Source organism: Salmo salar, chromosome ssa17 (genome assembly GCF_905237065.1).
Source record: "Salmo salar chromosome ssa17, Ssal_v3.1, whole genome shotgun sequence".
In the NCBI taxonomy this organism is placed as follows: Eukaryota; Metazoa; Chordata; class Actinopteri; order Salmoniformes; family Salmonidae; genus Salmo; species Salmo salar.
The window spans coordinates 11,902,591-11,917,790 of NC_059458.1; the positions used below are offsets into that span (position 1 = coordinate 11,902,591).

The 15,200-nt window shown below is 43.1% G+C and overlaps 1 protein-coding gene across 2 annotated transcripts in view; it reads right to left on the reverse strand.

The window, feature by feature from the left end:
- The window catches only part of LOC106575222 (SH3 domain-binding protein 4-A), a 29,667-nt gene continuing 14,467 nt past the window's right edge, over positions 1 to 15,200 (reverse strand). The window contains exons 2-6 of one of the 2 annotated variants that reach the window (XM_014151593.2): positions 13,951 to 14,164; positions 11,412 to 13,819; positions 2,307 to 2,495; positions 1,745 to 2,013; positions 1 to 1,596 (exon numbers count right to left, since the gene is read on the reverse strand). In XM_014151593.2, coding sequence (XP_014007068.1) covers positions 1,789 to 2,013; positions 2,307 to 2,495; positions 11,412 to 13,819; positions 13,951 to 14,074 — 2,946 coding nt within the window. In that variant the 5' untranslated portion in view covers positions 14,075 to 14,164 and the 3' untranslated portion in view covers positions 1 to 1,596; positions 1,745 to 1,788. Of the gene's footprint in view, positions 2,014 to 2,306; positions 2,496 to 11,411; positions 13,820 to 13,950; positions 14,165 to 15,200 lie in introns of both variants that reach the window. The other variant, XM_014151592.2, reaches the window with a different exon arrangement.

Consider the following 15,200-nt stretch of genomic DNA (forward strand, 5'->3'; position numbering starts at 1 on the left):
TTTAGAATTGTCAGTCATTTTATTGAGTCAATATGAACCAACAGGTAAAGACAACAACTAAGAGGCATCGATGTGCAGAACTTGTCAATCTGTACCGTCACAGACCAGTGTGACCATTTAATAACTACGCAAATAATACTATTAACATTTCATCTGCATTCACAAAACATACAAAATGCAGCTCTTGCACTGAAAACACACAGTAGCGTTACACAAAGAGAAAGACTGTATAAAGATTAAAAGCTCCAGAGTTTGAGCTTTTGATTGATAAGGGTATCATTGAAAACGCAAAACACAGCAACCAAAATATATTTATGAGCAAATCAAGGACAAAAAAGCCTTCATTAGTTCACAAGCTTTAAAATGGCGTACCAAACAATTGAAACCATCACAGTCAATTTAATTCCTCAAAATAATTGTTCATTCCGTTACTGCCGGTTAAACAAATGAAATGAAGAGACGATGTTGTGAGGTAATTCTGCTTTTAAACTTTCAGAAAACAAAGACAAAAGATCCTTGTTGGATACATTATGTAATTATTATTCAGCTTTTTGTGGCACGCATTTTGTCCTAAAGTGAACATAGAGGAAACTAACCAAAGGGGGGTTTATTTAGTAATGATGATACTTTTGACTTTTGTGTAGAACAATAAACTGTGATCTAGGCTAGCACCTAACTGTTTTGGCAAGCAAAAAGTACAAAGAGCAGTCAAAAAGAGATTTTAAGCACAGGAACACTTAAGGGGGATAGAAATAGAAATCCAAAGAGCATGCATATAATAAGATGTACTTCATAAATCAAGTTTCTGTACATTTTTTCATTTGAAATATATCTATATATTTAGTGAAAAAAAAGCAATAAAAACAAGTGCTATGCCACTTTCTGTAGAAAAAAATGTGTAGCAAAAGACAATACAGATTAAAAACCACCCTTTAGAAATTGATTGAAACATCAACCATTATGAAATCACATCAATATTGTGGCTTAATAATAATCTACTGTAAATTCCATTGAGAGTGTTGAGTGTTTAACCCGCTAGAGAAATAGACCTACAGTAACATGTGCTCTATGTGAAGTGGTGGATACTGGTTACAAACCATTGTAGTCCTGTGCAACAGGATGAGAGCAGGGTCAAGAGTTGAAAGTTCAAGGTATAACAGCTACGGTCAACGTCCGATTGGTGATTGGTCATCCTGAGGGCTGGAGGATACCAGTAGTAGTCCTGCAGGATCCATAGTGCCAAGCTCCAGAGACTCAGTGTGCATCCTAAATGGCACACTATTCCCTATATATCGCACTACTTTTGACCAGGTTCTTGCAAAAACTAGTGCACTACTATGTAGGGAATAGGGTGCCATTTCTGACATAACTTACAAAATCTCTGGGTGTGAACTCTAACTCCAAGTTAAACCAAACTTTCACCTAGTCTCCCACTGACGTCAATGCATGACTAAGTTAACATTTCACGTCAGTGGAAGTTAGGAATCACACCTCAGATGGCTCCTGAGACTCACTACTTCCTACATAGTGCATTACTTCTGACCAGGCTCCAGCCAAAAATGTGTGTCTACTATGCCTGCATTTACACAGGCAGCCCAATTCTGATTTTTTGTTCACTAATTGCTCAAAAGACCAATCAGATCAGCTCTGAAAAAGATCTGATGTGAAAAGATCTGATGTGACTGGCCAAATGACCAATTGGTGGGAAAAATATCAGAATTGGGCTGCCTGCGTAAACGCAGCCTATTTAGGGAATAGGATTCCATTTCAGACGAAGATGTTTTCAGATCAAATGGCATAGTCCCCCTGTCCTACAGGGCTGAAGGCAGAGCTGCGTAACGTATCTAGGCTGTTGACCAGAATGAGCGTTCCGGTGAGGTGCTTCCAGCGCTTGGTTATGGGATTCTTCATCCGGTCCAGGCCCAGGTGCAGCTCCTGGATCACGTCCCGGTAGCTGTCCCCAATCTGGGCCGCCCAGGTCAGCAGGAAGTCATAGGCTGGCTTCCACATTGACTGTCAACATAGGATCAATCAATACAATTGACTGTCATAGAACAAACGATCAATCAATCAATCCAATGTACTTATAAAACCCTTTAAGATCAACAGAGGGGACAGAGAATCATTCCAAATGCGCGTCTAAGGTCAAGTCTGAGTGGCTGATATAAAAGAACACTGCACACAAGAACCAGATGGCAGGGTTAGCATTTTCTCACGTCCAATTTGATTACCGGTCTGAGGCAGCCAACACCAGTCAAACCCAGTAAATGTTACAGTACCTAGAAGTAATGGGCTGATAATCTCACCTCATTGTCCACCAGGCCGTTCTTGTCCCTGTGCGGAGCCTCGTATTGCTCCATCTGGTGCTTGTTCACCCGGGCCAGCTTCTCAGCTAGCTCCCTCCAGCGCGGGGCCACCTCCACGGCCGTGGTCAGCAGGACAAAGTCCATGATCAGCCTGGCCACCAGACCCTGGCAGTCCATCTTCAACAGGGCCTAGAAGGAAGGCCACAACAAAGACAACTTGATTTACTAATTCAGGCTTTTAATTCCTGCTGGAGCATAGGTCGTCGACAACAGAAGACAACGTTTAGCTACGACACAACAGTTCAACAACACACCCCAAGGATCAGCATTGACACACCATTGTGTCACATGATGTTCACCATTAAAGGGGGTAAAGACATGATTATCTAGGCATAGTGAAAGGAGTGGGGAGGAGCAGCATTAGGGGGCCAGGGTATTGTCTTGATACAATACATTTGCGTCTCTAACTACGGCTACACTATCCCTCCCTACTCTCTATAAAGCCTGCTGTGAACTCTGAGGGTGAATTATAGCATGATTCAGAAGAGCCTCTCTTGGTCTTACCACACAAACACACATGTGTGTTGAACAAGAATAAAACCAGGAGGCCAGAGAAAATACACTAGTAATCCCCTCCTCTCTCCACCAGAAACAACACAGACGAACAGGGGATGAAAGAAACAGAGAGACAGTAAATCAAGTCTATCAGGATCCCACAAGGAGATGGGCTGACATACAGCATGTCTGCACTGTGTAGGCTACAACCCAGGAGGGCTATATAATATCAACGGATAATGGAAAGTGCAACCCAATAAAAACAATATGTTTTATGTACAGGAATTCATGTTTTCAAGTCTGAGCCAACCAGTTAAGCCTGCCAATAAGAGACTGCATATTCTTCACCACTATATCTTACAAAACAGATAATACATAAACGTTTTTTCCACTTCAAAGTCTCTTTGGAGAGTTTGCCTGCAACTTGACAGGATCTACTGAGACAGGTACACTATCTATATTTTGCACAGTACTGTATCTAAATAGAAGAGCCAGCATTTGTTTGCTTTGCAGAAAGAGAATGAGGCATACTGGGAGCTGAGTGCCTGCTGCATCCCAAATGGCACCCTATTCCCTATATCGGTGTTTCTCAACTCCAGTCCTCCAGTACTCCCAACAGCATATATTTATGTTGTAGCCCCGGAAAAACACACCTCATTCAACTCATTTAGGGCTTGATGAATAGTTGAATCAGGTGTGCTTGTCCAGGGTTATGTTGGGGTACTCGAGGACTGGAGTTGGGAAACACTGCCCTATATTTATTACATTTTTTATTTAACCTTTATTTAACTAGGCAAGTCCCCTATGGGCCGTGGTCAAAAGTAGGGCACTAAATAGGGAATAGGGTGCTACTGGGAGTCTTCAAAGCATTCCAGTGCTACTCCAGTCACCTCGGCCACCTGGCCTGACTCTGAACAGCAATGTTTTAATGAGCTGGCCTCTGTTCTGCACTGACTGCTGAATCAGGACTCACATTTCTGTCAAAGTGACTAAAATAGAACTGCAGCATAACGTCCACCATCATCACCACCTGTCTGGCTTTTACCGCCATCTGCCAACAATGGCAACTGAGTCAACTGTGAATGACACAGTGGAGTGACTCAGTTCAGTCACAGACCTAACGCTGTGTCATTCACAACACCTGCCACCGGTCTGGCAGGGCCAAGGAGTCAACATGGGAGCGTAGTCACTAGGGTGAGTCCCAAATGGCACCCTATACCATATATCAGGGGTATTCAACTCTCATCCTACGAGGTTCGAAGCCTACTGGTTTTCTGTTCTACCTGATAACGAATTGTACACACCTGGTGTCCCAGATCTAAATCAGTTCCTGACTAGAGGGGAACAATGAAAAAAATGGTGTGGAACTGGCTTCGAGGTCCAGAGTTGAGTTTGAGGGCCCTATATAGTGTACTACTTTTGACCAGACCCTTATGGAGTGCCCTTTGGAACGCAACTCTAGTTACCATGTCACAGTTATGTCATATAGCCTTCAATCAGCAGGAAGATTAGTTGAATCACTGTCTCTTAAAACCTCTTAACTCAAAATCTATCTTCATAATCCTTCAATCACTTCCTGTCATGGAAACCTCAAACCAAATGACATGTCATTTTCCCATACAGTGCTGAGGAGTTGGGTAATTTAGTCCATGGCAGCAGATAAACAACGCTTGAATGCTGCTTAAGTTATATCCCATAACATGAGTAAACCAAAAACTTTGTGATAATGTACTATGGTTCATGCGGAACTCTTTTATGAAACCAATAGCTAGTAATGTCATATTCCATTATTTTATCTTCAGAGAGGTACTGTATAAAAAGGAATCCAGCTCTTTTGAATGACCTCCTGCACAGTTCAGTGAGCGATCTCATTTATTTTTCAAACATTCCAGAGTCCAATGGAGCCTTATAAAACCTTCCAATTCCAAAAGGCCTTATGCCGTTCACGTTTACCTGTCGTTTCAACTCTTAATCTAAACCTATGATAAAACTACGTAACTCGCTTAAATGTTCAGAAGCGTATCCTACGTGTGTGTGTGCCTGCGCGCACACACACTCAGACAGTTTCCCATCCACCTGAATGCCAGTGGTAAGCAGGCTGATGAAAATGAGGAAGCTATAGTGACATCCTTCAAAATGTCTCTGTGTGTGTGTGCATGTGTGCGTGTGTGTGTGTGTGGATTACTCCATCTCTTTGACTTGATCCACATGTCCACTGGGGGAAAGCCCTGACAGACATGACTGACATCTCAAATTTACCCTGTGCACCAGAGCTCTCAGAGGCAGTTATCTCTCTAAGCTCCATTCCAAATGAGCCTGTCTGGCTCTTCTCCCTGCATTTAAAAGGCAGGGAAAGGAGCGTGCACACACAAACACACAGGCAAGCTCCAAATGCACGCACGCACGCACACACATACACACAGGCACACAGTGTCCCTGAGACTAACAGCAGGGGAGAGGAGAGACAGGAGAGGGGAGAACACAGTAACAAGGACTCAACCTCCTCATTAAAGTCAACCAGGGACTTTATAGGTGAGGAAAAAGTTTCTACATCAGCAGTCTATAAACTTCTCTGTACTTTGAAATAGTGAAAGTCGGCCTAACGGTGAATTTCAGTCATTATATTTAATGGTGTGTACAGTACATAGGATGATGGCAGTGGTGACTGAAATCATTGCCATATCTATTTGTCAAAAGTGTCTGTGCAAAGTAATTCTCAACTTGTAGTGTCTTACTACACACAAAATGTATTACATGTATTTATTGTTTAATTTTGTATTCCTTTATTACATTTCATATTTAAAGATTGATTACATTTCATATTTAAAGATTATTTTTAATTAAAATGGTCAAAAATATATAAAAATAGCTTCTTGGTAAAGAGCAATTTATCAAGCAAGAATTTTACTAGGACTGTCTGGGAGTGGTCTGAGTAAGGAGGGGAAAACCGAAAACTAGCTGATATTGGCAGAGAGGTTTGGAACTCCATCCCACCAAAACAGGCTGAAATTTCAGGCGGTCTTTTCAAACTCTTACAATAAAAGGGCATTTTGGTCATTTTCACAATTTCACAGTATTATTCCAACCTCATAGTGTGGATATATACAGTTGAAGTCGGAAGTTTACATACACTAAGGTTGGAGTCATTAAAACTAGTTTTTTAACCACTCCACAAATTTCTTGTTAACAAACTATAGTTTTGGCAAGTCGTTTAGGACATCTACTTTGTGCACGACACAAGTAATTTTTCCAACAATTGTTTACAGACAGATTCTTTCACTTATCATTCACTGTATCACAATTCCAGTGGGTCAGAAGTTAACATACACTAAGTTGACTGTGCCTTTAAACAGCTTGGAAAATTCCAGAAAATTATGTTATGGCTTTAGAAGCTTCTGATAGGCTAATTGACATAATTTGAGTCAATTGGAGGTGTACCTGTGGATGTATTTCAAGGCCTACCTTCAAACTCAGTGCCTCTTTACTTGATATCATGGGAAAATCAAAAGAAATCAGCCAAGACCTCAGAAAAAGAATTGTAGACCTCCACAAGTCTGGTTCATCCTTGGGAGCAATTTCCAAATGCCTGAAGGTACCACGTTCATCTGTACAAACAATAGTATGTAAGTATAAACACCATGGGACCACGCAGCCGTCATATCGCTCAGGAAGGAGACACATTCTGTCTCCTAGAGATGAACGTACTTTGGTGCGAAAAGTGCAAATCAATCCCAGAACAACAGCAAAGGACCTTGTGAAGATGCTGGAGGAAACAGGTACAAAAGTATCTATATCCACAGTAAAACAAGTCCTATATCGACATAACCTGAAAGGCGGTAAGGAAGACGCCACTGCTCCAAAACCACCATAAAAAAGCCAGACTCCGGTTTGCAACTGCACATGGGGACAAAGATCGTACTTTTTTGAGAAATGTCCTTTGGTCTGATGAAACAAAAATAGAACTGTTTGGCCATAATGACCATTGTTATGTTTGGAGGAAAAAGGGGGAGGCTTGCAAGCCGAAGTATACCATCCCAACCGTGAGGCACGGGGGTGGCAGCATCATGTTGTGGGGGTGCTTTGCTGCAGGAGAGACTGGTGCACTTCACAAAATAGATGGCATCATGAGGAAGGAAAATTATGTGGATATATTGAAGCAACATCTCAAGACATCAGTCAGGAAGTTAAAGCTTGGTCACAAATGGGTCTTCCAAATGGACAATGACCCCAAGCATACTTCCAAAGTTGTGGCAAATGGCTTAAGGACAACAAAGTCAAGGTATTGGAGTGGCCATCACAAAGCCCTGACCTCAATCCTATAGAAAATTTGTGGGCAGACCTGAAAAAGCATGTGCGAGCAAGGGGGCCTACAAACCTGACTCAGTTACACCAGCTCTGTCAGGAGGAATGGGCCAAAATTCACCCAACTTATTGTGGGAAGCTTGTGGAAGTCTACCTGAAACATTTGACCCAAGTTAAACAATTTAAAGACAATGCTACCAAATACTAATTGAGTGTATGAAAACTTCTGACCCACTGGGAATGTGAAAGAAATAAATAAAAGCTGAAATAAATCATTCTCTCTACTATTATTCTGACATTTCACATTCTTAAAATAAGGTGGTGATCCTAATTTACCTAAAACGGGCCATTTTTACTAGGATTAAATGTCAGGAATTGTGAAAAACTGAGTTTAAATGTATTTGGCTAAGGTGTATGTAAACTTCCGACTTCAACTGTATATAAAACACAGGAATATAATGTTTTTGACTATACTGGGTCTTTTATATGTGTACTGTAGTATTACAGGGATCATTTGTAAAAGAGACCTCGGTCTCAATACAACACTCTGTGTAAATAAAGGTTAAAGAAAGAAAGAATCTGGAGGTGTCTTTCTGCTACCCATAGAGATCCTCATATGATATTCATTGATGAGAGAAAAGCAGTCCATAGCCTAATGTCTTACTACTCTGTGGAGTCTGCAGGTATCTCTCTCTGTCTTTCTGGTTGACCGTTGGGATCTATTTCAGTGATGAGCAGTGGGATGGCATTTCAATTTTCTACTACCTGAGCCACGCCATCCGTCACATTGAGAATTCTTAGCGGTGTCAGTTTGCATTGGTCGCTCAACCCCCCTGGCCTGCGATCTGGCCTGACCAATGTCTCCTTTCCTTTCCTCTCCTCACATTTCAACTGACAACACCTGTCAGACCATGCTAGCGACTCAGAAAAAAAGGGAAGGCAGGTTAGTAAATCCCATAGAGCACAGCGTTGTTTAGGCTAGACAGAGCTATGGATATGGTGATCACACATGTGAATGAACGCTTTGTGAGGAACTTGAATCATAGGCCACTTAGCTGATAAGTGATAATCTCGGTTATCTTCTATTAAGAGACTTTTATATAATAATCAGGTACACTTATATATACAAAAATATGTGGACACCCCTTGAAATTAGTGGATTCGGCTATTTCAGCCACATCCGTTGCTGACGGGTGTATAAAAACGAGCACACAGCCGTACTGAAGAGCTCAGTGACTCAACGTGGCCCCGTCATAGGATATCACCTTTCCAAAAAGTCAGTTTGTCAAATTTCTGCCCTGCTAGAACTATCCTGGTCAACTGTAAATGCTGTTATTGTGAAGTGGATAGGTCTAGGAGCAACAATGGCTCAGCCACGAAGAGGTAGGCCACACAAGCTCACAGAACGGGACCTCTGAGTGCTGAAGCGCGTAGTGTGTAAAAATCATCTGTCCTCAGATAAACACTCACTACCGGGTTCCAAACTGTCTCTGGAAGCAACGTCAGCACAAGAGCTGTTCGTCGGGAGCTTTATGAAATGGGTTTCCATGGCTGAGCAGCTGTATACAAGCCTAAGATCACCATGTGCAATGCCAAGTGTTGGTGTAAAGCTCGCTGCCATTGGACTCTGGAGCAGTGGAAAAGTTCTCTGGAGTGATGAATCATGCTTCACCATCTGGCAGTTCGACGGGCAAATATGGGCTTGGCGGATGCCAGGAGAACACTACCTGCCCGAGTGCATGGTGCCAACTGTAAAGTTTAGTGGAGGAGGAATAATGTTCTGGGGCTGTTTTTCATGGTTCAGGCTAGGCCACTTAGTTCCAGTGAAGGGAAATCTTAACGCTACAGCATACATTGACATTCTAGATGATTCTGTGCTTCCAACTTTGTGGCAACAGTTTGGGGAAGGCCCTTTCCTGTTTCAGCATGGCAATGCCCTCGTACACAAAGCGAAGTCCACAGAAATGGTTTGTTGAGATCGGTCTGGAAGAACTTGACTGGCCAACACAGAGCCCTGACCTCACTCTCATCGAACACTTTTGGGATGAATTGGAACGTTGAGTTCAAACATCAGTGCCCGACCTCAATAATGTCCTTGTGGCTGAATGGAAGCAAGTCCCCGCAGCAATATTCCAACATGTAGTGGAAAGCCTTCCCAGAAGAGTGGAGGCTGTTATAGCAACAAAAGGGGAACCAACTTCATATTAATGCCCATGACTTTGGAACGAGATGTTTGACGAGCAGGTGTCCACATGCTTTTGGTCATGTAGTGTATTTTTTGTTGTTGTGTTAATTCAGACAAGCATATGACCTAACCATGGTTCTGTTCTGTCTAACAATGCCTACTAACTGAGCTTTAAAGCTTCTTAGTTTAGTTCTTGCACACACTTTTTGATTAACACTTTTAGTCCAGAGAAGTAATTACTACTGTGTGAGATTAAGGTCACCAAAACGGCAAATGACTAAGTTTGAGGAAAGGCCACAAAACCACAGAATGACCACAGAACAACAGAAAGACCACATAACTCTCACTAGACTCTCACCATAGACTCTCACTATAATGACATAATGTGCTGCAATATTGTCAAACCTTTGTACAACCATCTCCCCCACACAAACCTATATACAAATCTCGTATCTTAATTTGAGCCAGTTTCACACCGCAGATAAATAATCTTGTAGCAACAGGAAATGTGAATTCTTATGTGGAATATAATTAATGAAAAAAATGTATAGGGGTTGATACATTTTTCATTAGTGCAAATCAAGGAAATTACTAACTTTAGAAGCCTTTTTAAACCTTGAATACATTACACGTTTGCATTTCTTCTTGCTATGCAGGAAAATTCCTGCAACAACAGGAGGGTCAAAGTAAGATACAGCATCTGTAGACTACAACAGAGCAATGTCAATGGTCCTCAAGATTCTGCTCTAACGTACAGTATTTCAGGGATCAGTATGGACCAACAGTTGTGTCACTGATGTTATATCTGGTGTGTCTTGGCCTGATCAGGATAGGCAACAACACTCTGTTTCTACTGTGGCTAGAAGGCTATCAGGACTGGCTGGAATGAAAAGATAAGACATGGATCTAATTCAAAGACCCCTTCCAAGACACCATTAGCAGAATTGCCAACAACCAGATGCTTCCAGGTTTCAGGGATACAGCTAATTCAACCTAGCTTCCTTTTCCACTGAAAGCCGGATGTGGGAACTACACTCAGGTGTTTTCTTTTACGCCTGCTATGTTAGGTTACTCCCAGGCTAGTGGGCACATTAAACAGATCCGTGTGTCCACCATAAATAATGTGTATGTGTTTTTGTGTGTGTGTGTGTGAGCAGGGGTAGTACGAGGGCTTTGGGCATGGTTCATTGCTTTCTGGGACCAATCCATCATCATCCCTTTGTCTATTGACTGTTATATTTCATACCAAAATAAACTGACATATGCTAGCTCTTACTGATAAGGTGTTTACAAAAGCAAGCATTGTGAAAAAGACATCAACCTCACTTTCACAGACAGATCCAATTTCTCCACAGATCCAAATTCAAGCAACTGTTGCCTGTTTGTGACTGATGCAATGTTGGGTATAGTTACATTACCAAGCACTTCTGTCTAAAACTTAAAAAGTACAAGGGTGACTGGAGAGAGAGAGAGAGAGAGAGAGGGAGTGGGAGGCATGTTGAGTCAACACTTTCTGTCACAACAGCAACCCTGCCTGCTTTGAAGAGAATCTCTCAGGATATTGTCGTCTCTGTTTGTGTCTCAGTCTCGGAGTTGCACTGAAGGAGGTGAAGTAGCTGTGTTTTTGTGCATTGTAAGTCACACCACACTTATTCTCCCTACAAGTAGTACTCTTAAGGCACCCTGAGGCGATAAGGAAAACTGCTTACCACATGTGACTGAATAAGCTGAGTACAGTAACATATCAGCCCCCCCATCTCACAGTACATCACAGCCCATTGCCTCTGACAGAATGGGAACACCATGTCAACATCTGCTACTGATGGAAAATAGGAAATAAACACAGAAGCGCTATACATTTCCAGGTGAAGGTGGAATTTCCTATTTCTTTAGCTTTTGATAAGGTTTCTGTATTGAACCATACATTTGAATAGCTTCTACAGCCTAAGAGGTACAACGTGCACGATGAGGGGTTTCCAAACACACACACACACACATCAGAGAGAGAGAGAGAGAGAGAGACAGAGAGACAAACACACACACACACACACACACAAACGTACTGTCATGAGTTCCTTCTGGAAGGTCTTTCTCTCCTTGATGTCCATGTTAGTGCAGTCCTCCTTGAGCTTCTCCAGAACCGATGCAACCTTCTCAGGCTCGTTGTCCAGTTCAGTCCGACAGAAATAAGACAAAGGTAAGTTCCCATATCCCAGTGCGTCTGCAAAGGCCTTCCAGTTCCCTATATTCTCCATGAGTACTGTTCTCACAGAGGCGTAGATGTATGTGAGAAATTTGCAAGGCTTCAGAATCTGCTCCACTAGCACGGTAGTCGTGAGGTCCGGACCACAGAAATAAATAGGCTTGACTTTCCCCAAAACCAGAACGTTTTTCGCATGAACAAGACCGGTCTTTCCCTGATAATATCCAATATACCACTCTTTGGTCCACAGTTGTCCTCGTAGTTTGATTTTCTCCTCACTCAGCAAGGCGATCACGTCACCCTTCTTGTATTCCAACAGGTACGTGCTCTTGTTTTGCCTGATCACAGTTTTGAGCAACTTGCCAAACTTCAGGTTGGTGATGCAGCGCTCCTGAAACTGTGGGTATTTGGCAGTGATGGCCAGAGGTGATAGAAGAATCTTACCCACCACCTCTTTCTTCTTCAGGAACCTCCTTTGGCCGGAGTTCCGCGCTCCACTCTTTGGAGGCGGTTGCGGTGTTTGGACGCAGAACTGAGCCAGGATACAGTCCAGGCAATCTTTGACCTGGACCTGCAAGGTGAAGTCTGAGATGTCTTCAGGGTTGTTGGATGTGATCATGTAAATGAGTCGGCTAACCTTCCCCAGTTTGACCTGGAAGCCCCGAATAATCCTGGCTTGCTCATTAGCCTTGATCATATAGTTAGACATGTTGGAGTATAGACCAACCTGGAGGTCCTGGGGCCGTCCCAGGAAAAACTGATGCTTCCCCCACAGCGTGAGCGCCACTGGAGGGGCAGAGTGGGCCTGCTTCCCCACCTCACTCACCAGTAGGGTGTTAGGGGCACAGTCATGCCCAAATAGGGCCACGACCGTCTTGAACGAAGGATGGATGTGCTTGGGCCCATAGACACCCAGGGTGACTTTCTTCAACACATTGTCCCATACAGTTGTATTAAGGTTGACATGCTGGGCCTGCACCACTACTACCACGTACATACACGGCTCCAAGTTATCCAACTGGACTTGTACTGTGTCCTTGTATAGGTAGGCATGTGGGATGATTATATAGGGTCCCTCCTTGCAGTCACTCCGGACACAGAGCACCTCGGCTACCTGACCGCTGTCTTTCTTCACCGTCACAGACACAGTCATCTCCAGAGTGATGAAGGACTTGGTCTCCATGTTGGACAGTTTGATTTCCACCACTGGGCTGACCGTGGAGCAGTGGTCATTGTTCAGCTCCAGTGGAGGGTCCAGTAGGGCCTTCATGGAGATCTGCTGGCTGTCTTCAGGACCCACGTGTCCCTCAGGGACATGGACACTGATCTGGGTGTCAGGGAGCTGAACGGCCCCTCCACGACTGTCTAGTTTACAGACAATGTTGGTCTCCACCGGCTGAGTCTGTCCCCAACCAGGGCTCTGCCCCAGAGAGTCCAGGTCATGGCAAGATCTGGCCAGCTTCCGATGGTTTAGCCACGCAGTCCTGAAATCCTCCCTGCTCTGAAACTGCTCTGGCGAGGGAGCTTTGAGGCCAGTGAAGAACCCGGAAGAAGGCAAAGGGGGGTTGGATTGCGTCTGTAGGACGGACAACTCCGATAAACTGTACGATCGCTTGCTCCTGAAGAATGGGTTATCCCTTCGCAGTGTCTGTAAAACCTGTAGGTCCAGGTTGGGGCTGGTGGATGTCATCATGTCAAAGATGTTGCAGTTACTGAAGCCATTGATCATGGTGGTGCTGGAGGTAGAGTTAGGTACCGAGGGGGAGACTGGGGATTTCAGGGAGTCAAAGACGAGCAGGTCTGTGGACCTTCCCCTCTCATTACAGTTCTGGTCCAGAGAACCACGTATATGAGCACTGTTGATGAAGGGGTTGGTAGAGGAGGTATCAAGGGAGAAGGGGTTGCTGTTAAAATAAGGCGAATAAGGGGTGGTCTTAATGGATACCCCTGTCCACTCCCCTAGGAGATCCAGCTCCTTAGCCACTTCGTCTGTACACTCCCCTAGATTGTCTATCATGCCACTATCACTGAGCGATGAGTTTCTACAGTTGATGGGCTGGACGTATGCTGAGGGGATGTAGCCCATCTCTGTGTTGTTGTGGGCATACCACCACTCTCCACCCGACGTGTCCATCACATAAAGCCGGTCACCTTTGGAAAACTTTAATGTGGTAAAGCTAGACGGGCAGTAATCTTTGATGGCGACTACTTCACGAGCAGTTACGAGGGAGGCTGAATTGTCCAGCCGTAAGGCACTGGAAGAAGGCACTGGATGAAAAGAAAAAGAAGATCAAAAATTCACATAAACATTCTCAATTCATCCTCAATTTACATTTAAATCAGTATATCTTTAAATGCTGAATAACTGTCTGGTACATTAGTCAGTATTGAATCCTGACCTTTGACATCTGTGAGGCTAGCCTCAGAGAGCCCTTCGTTGAGATCAATGAGCGTGCCCTCCGATTTGCAGCGAGGGAGAACATGATTACTGTTGGTCACTCTAATGATCCGGTGGGCTGCCATCTTGGTGCGAATTGCCCGAGTTCCAGTCGCACTACTACTCTTCCATTTCTCCAATTATGATATTCAGTCTTTGGCAGCTCTCCATTGTATCTATACGAAAGGAAACAAAAACAAGAACATCTTCATTAGCTGTGACTGACCCATTCTTGTAAGAGCCATAAATGATCAAATCATCACTATTTACAACATGGTTTGATTCAGTAAGAAGTGGGGATAGTCTTGGCTAGGGACTAAATGAATGGGATTCCAGTAGATGCCAAATAATATCCAGTGAAGAGAATAAACATTCTGAGCAGTGCACCCTGCCTTGGAACAGTTTAACATCTTATGACACTCATAACCCACTGTTCACAAACTGGTTGAATCAACATTATTTCAAAGTAATTTCAACAAAATTACATTGAACCAATGTGGAATAGACATTGAATTGACGTCTGTGCCCAGTCGGTCTTCTGCTATCTTAACACCTTTCCAATTACTTTACAGTCATAGGTGTCCTCAATATGCCTGAATTGGCTAATTATGTGTTCTGCATCTCAGTGTGCAGTTGAGGATGATAATTGCATATTTTCCATCTCATTCTGTTGCTTTGCGAAGCATAAGTCCTCAGGGAGGGACACTGAATCACATGGAGGATAAACAGGAAATCATGGACAATTCCCTTCTTAAACCCTCTCAGATATACAATATTCAGTAAAAACCTAAGTGAAGACTAGATACAGTACCTTGCAAAAGTATTCACATCCCTTGGCATTTTTCCTATTTTATTGCATTTCAACCTGTAATTTAAATGGATTTTATTTGGATTTCATGTAATGGACATACACAAAATAGTCGAAATTGGTGAAGTGAAATGAAAGTAAAAAAAGAAAAAAAATAAAAAAATAAAATTGAAAATGGAAAAGTGGTGCGTGCATATGTATTCACCCCCTTTGCTATGAAGCCCCTAAATAAGATCTGGTGCAACCAATTGCCTTCAGAAGTCACATAATTAGTTAAATAAAGTCCACCTGTGTGCAATCTATGTGTCACATGATCTGTCACATGATCTTTTATTACGTTTGCAATTGCAACAAATAATCTGCTCAGACCCCAACCAAGGAGCATTAAAAGTCGTGCTATAAAT